Here is a 9923-nt window from a genome sequence, read left to right as displayed (position 1 = left end):
TTCACCACAAACGGGGCAGAGCGTTCTCTTAGATCCCCCATGCCACTCAACACCCTAAACTCCCAATTCTCTGCTACCTCTCCTGTCAGTAGCCACGTGCCAGACCACAGATGAGTAATTTGACCTGTCTAGGCTGTCATCACACCTTTTAAGTGAGGGAGCTGGACTAGATGAATTCTTAAGATTCTCTCATCTAGAATTTCTTGCTTTAGTTTCCCCAAGCACCTATCATTTCTATTCCACAGGCCCTCCATCTCCTCCCCCTCCCAAACCTGCCACCACAGAGCTTAATGTTTTCTGCCTTCCAATTTGTCACCCGCAGAGACCTCAATTCATAGTTACAAAACGTAGGCAAAAATTTCCAGTCATCAATACAGTATCTATTGTTGAAACAGTCAACCACGGGTCTAGGTGGAAAGCAGAAGTAAAGAAGGAAGGCAACACAGCCAAACAGAAGGACAAAAAAGAAAACAACTTCTACTTCACAGTTAAGCATCTTCAACCATGTATTAAGCCTGCATATGATGTGTGGAGTCTGAAATCACAAGGCAGGGTTCAAATTCTGGCTTGCCCCTTAACTAGCTCTGTGACCTTGAACACATTAATTTTGATTGTTCAGTCTCAAGTTCCCTTGTTTACGGGGAAAAAATGGTGGAGAGAGGGGTAAGATCTCATAAAGTTGTTGAAGATTCAATGAGTATGTGAAGTCCCCAGTACAGCCCAGGACACAGGAGCTCAACGACAACAATGAACTATAATTGTGTAAATTTCCCCACTTTGTATACTTTTCCTAAGTCAAGTCCATATTGCCCTCTGCCTATCTCACTTTTTTCCTCATAAGCGACCTGACCCCCATCCCTACCCCAAGTACACATGTCAGATTCCTAAAAGATCTGGAAAGGTTATGAAAGAATCAGGAGGCATGCAGGTTTGTGGAAGAAACCAGCCAACACCAGTTCAAAGAGATACTTTCACTGATAGCTTTATGGTCCAGAAAGCAGAGTGAGAAGCAATTACACCTCAGGAAAATTCCCAGTGCCCTTGGCGAGGAAGTGACTGAGATGCAATGCCCCATAAAGTCCTGCTACCTGGCTGGGAAAAGAAAAGAAAACTTCGGCCTGGGCACAATCTTCATTTTGTCCCCAGCAGGGGAAGTGAGATGCTTCCAACCTTCCGTGCTGCCCCCTAACAATGGCAAGAGCAGGTCTAGCATCAGCACATGCTCCCCAGGTGTTAGTTTTTGGGGCCAAGTACAAAATCTTTGGGTGGCCCTCCACCACCGTTGTTCTGTCTATCTGCTGTCGGTGAGCCAGGGAGGGGCTGCGCTCCTAGGAGGGGGCCTGCCTCTGGATCTGGTTTGCTGCGTTTGGCCAGGTCCTCATTGTGAGCCTTGCGGATGTGGCGGTACAGGTCCCCTGACTGCGTGTAGCTGCGCAGGCAGTAGCGGCACTCGTAGGGTCGCTCCCGCGTGTGCACGGTGGCATGGCGCCGTAATGTGTAAGAGCATGAGAAGGTCTTCCCACATGTCTTGCAAGTGGGCACATCCTCAGTAAAAACTCCAAAGCCTCCTGGGGCCGCTTCATACTCAGAAGGCAGGTATAGTGGTTCATGTAGGGCAGGCGGAGCAGGCAGAGGTGAGGTCACCAGTCCTCGGTGATACTGCCCTGGACCTGGCAGCAAATGGTAGGGTAGGTGAGGATCTGGGGGCAGGAAGTGGTCACTTGGCCCCACTTCCTCCAGTCCTGCAGCCCTGGGCCCCTCAAAAGCCTCTGGCTGGGGGGGCTGTCCACCATACATTGCTCCTCCAGGTGGGAACAGTCCCTCAGGACCCCGAGGCTGTTCCTCTGACACATCAGTCTCCTCGTCGGAAATCACAATAGCTTCTACTTTCACCTGGACCAGTTCAGCTTCCGCTGGGGCTGGAGCCTGGGATGGAACTGGGGCTGCAGCTGAAGCTGGGGGATAGAAGCCTTGCAACTGTCCTCCAGTATCCCTTGGTTCCACCATCCTCAGACTCTCAGAAGCCACATCAAGGGGAGCCAGTGGCTCCACTGAAACGGTTGGGAGGCTGGAAGAGAAATAATTTGCAGTATTGGTCTCTGTGGAGCTACTGGGGCTGGCAAGAGAGACATCAGCCACTGGTGGAGGAGGTGCCCGAAGGTGCAGTGAGTCAACCTCCACACCAGGCTGTGTAGTGTCAGCCCCAGCCGGAACTGGTGGCTCATCTGGAGGACAGACAGTAGGTGAGGGAGCAGCTGATCCTTTCCATTCGTCTTTGCCCCAGTGGCCTGATGTCTCTGCAGATGGCAACGAAGGCTGAGGGCCACAGGAAGTGCTGGACAAAAACTCCAAGTTAGAGGGCTGTGAGTTGGCTTCCTCCTCCTTCTTGGTACTGTCCGCCTCTGCCAGGGCCCGAGCTTGCAGCCGCCGCTTACACACCTTGACGATGTCATTCATGTGCAAGTAGCTGGCAGCTGCCAGGACATCCTCCACAGGGGTATCCCCCCTCAGGACCAGCTGGCCGGCATACATAAAGTCCAGAAGCAGCCCAAAGGCTGGGGCAGTGACAATCTCGTTGTGGATACACACCAGATCCCTCTTGTCCAGTTCCCTCTCTTTGTAGAAAAGCTGGAAAAATGGGCTGCAAGAGGCCAGCACAGCCCGGTGGGCCAAGAACTGGCTGCTACCCACCACCACCGTGCAGTCACAAAGGAAACCCTGGGACCGCTGCTCCCGGAGGCTCTGAAGCAGTTGCTGGCTGTGTTCTGGGAACTCCATAGCACCCCACGAAGGGAAAGGGACCCTAGAAAGGTCCCCACCAGTGGCTCCCTGGGAAAAGAGGACAGTAGGTTAGGGCAGGTAACCTCCCCAGAAACCTTAACGTCAGCTCTGAGCTATCACTTGCCACCCCAAAGCCTCTGGCAACACCGACCCCAAGACGCTCGCTTCAGTTACTACCCTTCTTTCTCCTAGGTCACAACCAATGGTCTACTTTTTAGCTCCGCCCCTCGGCCTAACCTTAGCAACAGGCCCCGCCTATTAAACAAAGCCCCGCCCCGGAAGTCCCGCCCCCTACGCAACCTCCGCTTCCCCGATGCCCACCCAGTAGCTTCCAGGCGCCCCTCCAACTAGAAGTCTCGCTCCGAGGCCTTCCTGGCCGATACCTCTACGCCCCACTCCGGGAACTCCCTGAGCCTCTCTCGCATTCCAGGAGCTAAGAAGTCCTAAGGTGGGAAGTAGCAGAGAAAGCTGATCCCTCACCTACCACCGAGCGACCAGCGGGCCAGCTCCGCCCCTTCCCACCTTCTCAGTTTTAATTGGCTCAAATTTGCCTTTCCTTGTCACGGACTGGTTCACTCTCCACTAGCCAGCCCCCCGCTCAGGGCGGCGTCTTTAAATGGGTACTGGTCGCTGTCGCTCAGGCAGCTACGCGTCCGATTGGTTGGCGTTCCTGTCCTAAACTTTTCCTTCTGGTCCCGCCTTCTTTGCTTCAGAGCCTACTGTATTGGCCGAGCTTTTCCATCTACCTGAGGCGGTAGGAGGGCGGGGAACAGGCTGTAAAGAGCGGAGTGTGAAGCGCCTGGGGTGCGGCGCGAGGCCCGCCCCCTCGCAGAGCCTCGTGCTTTGCCGACCACAACATCATCCCCGCTGCAGGGTAACCGGAAAAAGGAGAGCCAACAAACTGGTGTGGTTCCGAGGAGGCCCGGATCTTAGAACCGGCTCTGCGGAACCGTAGGCTACACCTTTCTGAACTGTAGGGGTCGCTTGTAGGTCCCTTCCTCCCTCAAAAACTCCAAGATACCCTACTGCTTCACTCCCTCCAGTCTGATGGTTCAGGGCTCAGCAATGGTGGTGTCGGAGGACTAGCACATGCGCGAATGCCGTCATAGAGTCCCTAGCCTGAACTGCGTAGCCAACTTAACAATGAAGAGATTAGAGTGTCCTCTGTCTGGAGTGAAGCTGGCAAGTGCTGATAGGAAAGGAAGGAGTGGGCTCAAGGCCCTAAAATGTCCCAAGGTGGGAGAATAAACAGCAAGGCTGTTTCCAAAGAAATCTTCCAGAGACTACCCCAGACTTCCCTAGACTACCAGAGTAAAAGGCTGTAAATTGGGTATCAGTGATACCTGTCTCTTCTCTCAGCGGGGCAATGTGTTGACAGGGTTATCAGAGGAGTAAATCAGTGCCCTTCACCCGCTATTCACCCCTTCACTCACCACACTTAGTATCTGCAGTTTGGTTTGCAGCCAAGCCCTCCAATCAGATCTAACCAGAATTAGGAACACTTCATCTACCTTCCGTCCTTGTTCTAGAGACATGCAGGCCACACTGGCCTCAGCTTGAGATCCCACCTTTTCAAGATACTCTTCCAAGCCATACAATATTTATTGTGTAGGAATTAAAACCAACATAACATTTCCATTTTTTTAGGAAAAATAACTATATTTCCCTATATCAAAAAAATGTAGTAAAATAGTGTCATTGTTTTACATTTTTCCAAATTTCCTTGATGTCTAGCTCAAAAGAAGCTGGATTCTCACATCTGCTTCTATTTTCAAGCTATGATGAGATAATTGTTTTGATTATATGAAGATTAAAATCTGGCCTCACACAGGTAGATAGGCATGGAATTTCACTGGCCAGGGTGAGGAGTTTGTATTTTATTCTGAATGTGATGGGAAGCCATTGGTGGGTTTTCAGTTGGGGAGGGTTCTGATAACATTCTTGCTTTTAAAGGCTGATCCTGGCTACTCTGTGGAGAAAGGAGCATAGCGGGTCAGAGTGGGAGCAGGAAGAAAGCTGTGGAAATGGTCCTGCAAGAGAGGATGATCACTAGACAAGGGTAGTGGTGATGGAGCTGGAGAGAAGTGCTGGGTCCCAAGAATTTGCTAAAATTAGGATAGGAGATGGGGGACAAGAGAAAAAAGGAGTCAAGGAGGATGGCCAAAAGTTTTGCATGAGCAATGGTGTGGGTGACAGCCATATTCTGAGATGGGGACAATTGGGGAGGAAAATCGAGAGTCCAGCTTTTGGCCCTTTAAGTAGAGCTTCCCCTCATCTAGGTCGACTTGTGAGCCTGAAGAGCAGGGGAAACGTTGGGCTGGAGTTGGGCATTGGGAGTGTCATCAGCATGTAGGTGGTGTTTAAAGCCAGGGGACTGGAGGGAAAATCCTTGTAGCAGAGAGGGCTGCGGGAGCTGCTAAGCAGCCAGGAGCATAGGCGCTTTGGGGAGCTTACGCAATCGTGTTTCTGCACGTTCAGAAGAGATCAGAATGAAGATGAATCTGGATTTGGGTACAAAGACTGTGTGCTTGGCACATCCAGTATATACTGGATCTGGATTATTTATTTATTGGGGGGTGATTAGGTTTATTTATTTATTTTAATGGAGGTACTGAAGATTGAATCTAGGACCTTTTGCAAGCTAAGCATGTCCTTTAACTTAAGCTCTACCCTTTCATAGATTTTTTTAATAAATATTTTTATTGAAGTATAGTCAGTTTACAATGTTGTGACATAAGTTTTTAAAATTACAGTTCTTTTAACCTCTGTACAAATTTGAAAACGGGGTTCCCTTTGGTCAAAACAGACTAGTGGCCACCATGGCTTAATAAACTTAGTGTGTGCTGTATTTCAGCCTCTCTCACCCCCAGGAGCACCAGTAAACAGGGCACAACTTGTTGCCTTTCTCAAAACTGGCGTATACCGACCCCTACCCTGGGGTACACAGAGCTACAGGATACCAAGAAACATCTCTCTAGAGTGTCATTCAGTCAGTTTTTTTTTGGATAAAAGTTTTTATTTGGGGATTAGGGGTAGTAAACTGGCATAGACAGACTATGACACATGAAAAAAATGTATGTAAAATTTAAAGTCAAAACAAGAAATTTCCTACTTATTGCAGTAACTCCCCCAAGGGAAAAGGTTGAGACGCTTTGCTTCTAAGTGTCTGTGTATTAGTACAAGTTAGAAAAATACCTACATACATAAATAAAATTTAAAAAGCAAAGTAAAACAAAAAATAAAAATTGAGGGGAGGGTACATTTCAGTGGCAGAGTGCATGCTGAGCAAGCACAGGGTCCTGGGTTCAAACCCCCTGGGTTCAAACCTCCATTAAATTTTTAAAATAAATTAGTTAATAAATAAACCTAAATACTCCCAAAAAAGAGTTTAAAATAAAAATAAATATATTAAAAAGAAAACCAACATAGCATTTAGTATTTATTTAGTATTTGTTAGGTGCTAGCAATGTGCTAAACATACTGTCTCTAATTCCATAATAGCCTTTCCTATCCCCATTAGACAGAAGAAGAGACTGAGGTTCTTCTGAGACTTGGTTAAGTAACTTGGCCAAGGTCACCCAATAAAAGGCAGAGCTGAGATTGAATCTAGGTCTATCTTCAAAGCCACACACCTAACTATGTTGTAGATCTATCTTCCTACAGTGTTCTTAGGGTTGTCGTAGTATCCATGGCTAGAGGATTCAGACTTGTTTGGGGGCAGAATTATCCTGGCTGTTGGAAGAACTGATGGCAGAGAAGTGGGAGTCTAGACCCAGGGAGAGGGGCAGCTGGGATGGACGATCCTTGCTGAGAGATTGCCCTTCAGGGGCTGGACCTGCTGCTTGTGTATGAATCATTGGGAGAAGGTGACAGACATCATCACAAGGGCTCCTCTCTGCTCTCTAGATTGGCAAGACTCTGTTCTTGCAGCAGATTGTATTCTCCAAGGTGGCCTTAACAAGATCTTCCCTCCCACCTGCTCACTTTACAACATGACACTGATGCTCCTTGCATCGGGTAAGATCTCTCACTTTGAGTCTGGAAGGGATTGTGATCCTGAGAGATGAGATGCTAAGTCATAGAAAGGAATAGAGCTTCTGCCTGGTCTTCTTGGGACGCTTGCTCTTAGAACCTAGCCACTATGCTGTGAAGAACCGGGGTCACAGAAGAGGGCATGTGTAAGTGTTTCAGCCACAGCAACAACCAGGCTTCCAGCTAACAGCCAGCTTCAATTTGCCAGCCAGGTGATTGATCCATCTTGGAAGTGGGTCCTCCAGTCCCCAGTTGAACTGCCGCAGCTGGGGTAGGAGCAGCTGTAAGCCTGTCCCACTGAGTCCTGCTCAAATTACAGATTTGTGAGCTAAGTAAATAACTGTGGTTGTTTCAAGCCACTGTGTTTTGGGGTGGTTTATTGAGCAGCAAAAGATAGAGGAAACAATCCTCCAACAGATTTTCTTTGTACTCCAAATCTCAATACAGCTGCTTGTTCTCCATTGCTATTTTCTTTGTGTTCTAGCTCGTCTCTGATTCTGAAGCTTTAGAAGTAAGAGATCAGGGCTTGGGGAGAATGTATCAGGGCCAACGTATCCCAGGGGAGCTTGAAGAGATAATAATAGATTAATTATGAGAATGAGGTTCAATCCACCCATACCTGTTAAACTCCTCTATTTGCCAAGCGCAGTGTTAGGTGCTAGAGATTCACTCACTGATGCAAATAGATCCTGAACACCCATGTGTGCCAGGCTCTGTTTTAGGCTTTGGAGATACAGAGGAACGCAACAGACAAGAATCCCTGCCCTTCTTGAGGGGAAACAAGCAATTTGCACATATATAACTTGGTAAGATGATGCCAAATAGGGGTAAGTTCTTTAAAGAAAATAGAACAAAGCAATGCAATAAAGGAATGATTGGGGTGTGGCTACTTGAGCCAGAGCAGTCATGGAAGGCCTCTCAGAGGTAGTGATATTGAGCTTATACCTGAAAAGTGAGAAGGAGCTTCCCCTCCCGCCCCTGAACCAGGTGAAAATCAGAGCCAAGTGCATTATGGGCAGAGGAAATAACAAGTACATTGGTCCTGAGGTGGGAGAGGAGGCCAATGTGGCTGGAGTGGAGAAAGCAAGAGAAAGAGAGGCAGAAAATAGAGTTGGTTGGATCTGGCCCCTGCCTGGTAGGTTAGAGTGATGTTTTTATTCCAGTGCCCTGGGAAGCCATTGGGTTTTAAGTAGGGGAGTGACATGATTTGACTTGAGTTTTGAAAAGATTACTCTGAGCAAATAAATGCATAAAAAGATGTTCAACATCCTTAGTCGTTAGGGAAACAAAAATTAAAAGCGTAAGAGATACTACTAGAGTAATTAGAATAGCTAAACAAACCCTGATGAAAATGCCAAGTGCTGGTGAGGATATCTGAGCAACTGGAACTCTTACCCCTACACATACCATTATGCAACATTTATACCACACAGAAACAACAAGTGTAAATAACCACAAGAACATTCATAAGAGTAAACTGTGTTAAAATAGGAAGTGACGAGTTTTTATTTTTGATTAATAATGATTCTGGCTCTAATTACAATGTATGTTTCCGCCCCCCCCAACACATCCAAGCAATTCTCAAACACCAGCTGAGTGGCCTACAATTTAACCCAATTCTGACACCATCGACACTGATAGCATCAGATGCCACAGGTAAAGTGATCAGTCCTACAATACTGCCCTCCATTTCAGATGGCAATTGCAAGTCCCGGTTGTCACCTGTGCTTCTGACTCACTGGCTATAGGTTGAAGGTTCCAAAGACCCCTCCTTAGGTGCCATTAATCTGCTAGAGTGGCTCACAGAACTCAAAGAAACTTCACTTACTAGATTACCACTTTATTATAAAAGTATCTAACTCAGGAACAGCCAGATAGAAAAGATGCCCAAAGCAAGGGATGGGGAAAGGGCATGGATGCTTCCAAGCTCTATCTGAGCTCACTGCTCTCCCCAGTTCTCCAGGGCTTCAATCTTGAAGCTCTCTGAATGTCATCCTTTTGGGGTTTTCTGGAGACTTCACTACACAGGCATGGTTGATTCATTCATTAGTCAAGTCAGGGAGTTGAGACTGGAAGTTCCAACACTTCAATCAGTTGGTCATTTCTCCTGCTTTAGATGCTTTCCAAAAGTCACCTCTGTGCCAGGAATAGGGAAGAAGACAAAACATAAACTTAAAAAAAAATTATTTATTTATTTTGCGGGGGGGGAGTAGATTTTTATTTATTTATTTATAGAGATGGAGGTACTGGGGATTGAACCCAAGACCTCGTGCATGCTAAGCACGTGCTCTACCATTGAACTATACCCTCCTCCCCACCTTATTTTTTATTATAAATCACAGTATCATAGTTACCTTTGTTTTTTTTTTTCTAACTTTATTATTATGAACAATTTCAAACATGCAAAAGTAGAAGGAAAAGTATAAGAAACTACCATTATCCATCACCTGGCTTCAACAATTATCAATATATTGCCAACCTTGTTTTATCTGCTCCTCTGCCTTTGTTTTTTAGTATAATTCATTTAATTGTAAGTTCATTAATTTTTTAAAAAATGGCTGTGTTTAACTACTGGCTTGCAAAATTCCTGAAATATTAATGATTGGCTCTTGTAGGGGGCTCCAACATACCACTGTCGGCAGGTAAGTTTGCTCTTGTGGGGAAGCTGGCCTGGAAAAGAAGAGAGGAGGGAGTCCAGGCTGTTGAGACCCACCCATCTGCTTCCTTGCCTGGTCACGGTGGAGGGTATCCCCATGAAGTCTGAGCATCTCCATGAAGTTTGAGCATCTGACTGATGGCCTCAACCATTCTAGCAAAGATGAGGCATGAATGAGAACGGGTGTGTGACAGCTCTAAGAAAGCAAGTGGTCTCTGTTCTTGCAGGAGAGTGAGTAGGTCAGACTCTTCTACTTACATACATACAAAAACTTACTCAGGCAACAGGGAGTTGGTTCAAGGACACATAACTTCTGCTGAGCCTTTGTCATAGGCCTGCATCTCATGATGTTTCTGCTTCTCTGAATGGCCCTTTTATCAGGCAGGGCACAGATTGCATGCTCATTCTGGGTTAACTGAGGTGAGCTTGATTAAAGGACTATCTACAGAAGTGT

At 47.0% G+C, this 9923-nt stretch overlaps 1 protein-coding gene across 5 annotated transcripts; it reads right to left on the bottom strand.

Annotated features, from left to right (window-relative positions):
* Positions 1 to 966: 966 nt before the first annotated feature.
* Positions 967 to 3361, bottom strand: ZBTB3 (zinc finger and BTB domain containing 3). Of its 5 annotated transcripts, none has more exons than XM_074371876.1 (2): positions 3266 to 3361; positions 967 to 2829 (listed from the first exon to the last, which is right to left on the bottom strand). In XM_074371876.1, exon 2 carries the CDS (start codon positions 2776 to 2778, stop codon positions 1234 to 1236), a length of 1545 nt encoding a protein of 514 aa, XP_074227977.1. In that variant the 5' UTR covers positions 2779 to 2829; positions 3266 to 3361; the 3' UTR covers positions 967 to 1233. The 5 variants fall into 5 exon arrangements, with proteins under 5 accessions (XP_074227977.1, XP_010954754.1, XP_045373688.1 ...); XM_010956452.3 differs by having other exon boundaries at positions 3262 to 3338; XM_045517732.2 differs by lacking the exon at positions 3266 to 3361 and adding an exon at positions 3165 to 3263.
* Positions 3362 to 9923: the final 6562 nt, after the last annotated feature.

This window comes from Camelus bactrianus, chromosome 10 (genome assembly GCF_048773025.1).
Source record: "Camelus bactrianus isolate YW-2024 breed Bactrian camel chromosome 10, ASM4877302v1, whole genome shotgun sequence".
NCBI classification, from domain to species: domain Eukaryota; kingdom Metazoa; phylum Chordata; class Mammalia; order Artiodactyla; family Camelidae; genus Camelus; species Camelus bactrianus.
Note: the sequence above shows the minus strand (reverse complement) of the source record. Positions and strands in the feature narration are given on the sequence as shown.

Coding starts and splice junctions, on each gene's coding strand:
- ZBTB3 (XM_045517732.2), bottom strand. CDS start 3,206: ATGCGAGAGAGGCTCAGGGAGTTCCCGGAGTGGGGCGTAGAG. Junction 2,830..3,164: donor TCCCGGAGTGGGGCGTAGAG/GTATCGGCCAGG, acceptor CTCTTTTCCCAG/GGAGCCACTGGTGGGGACCT.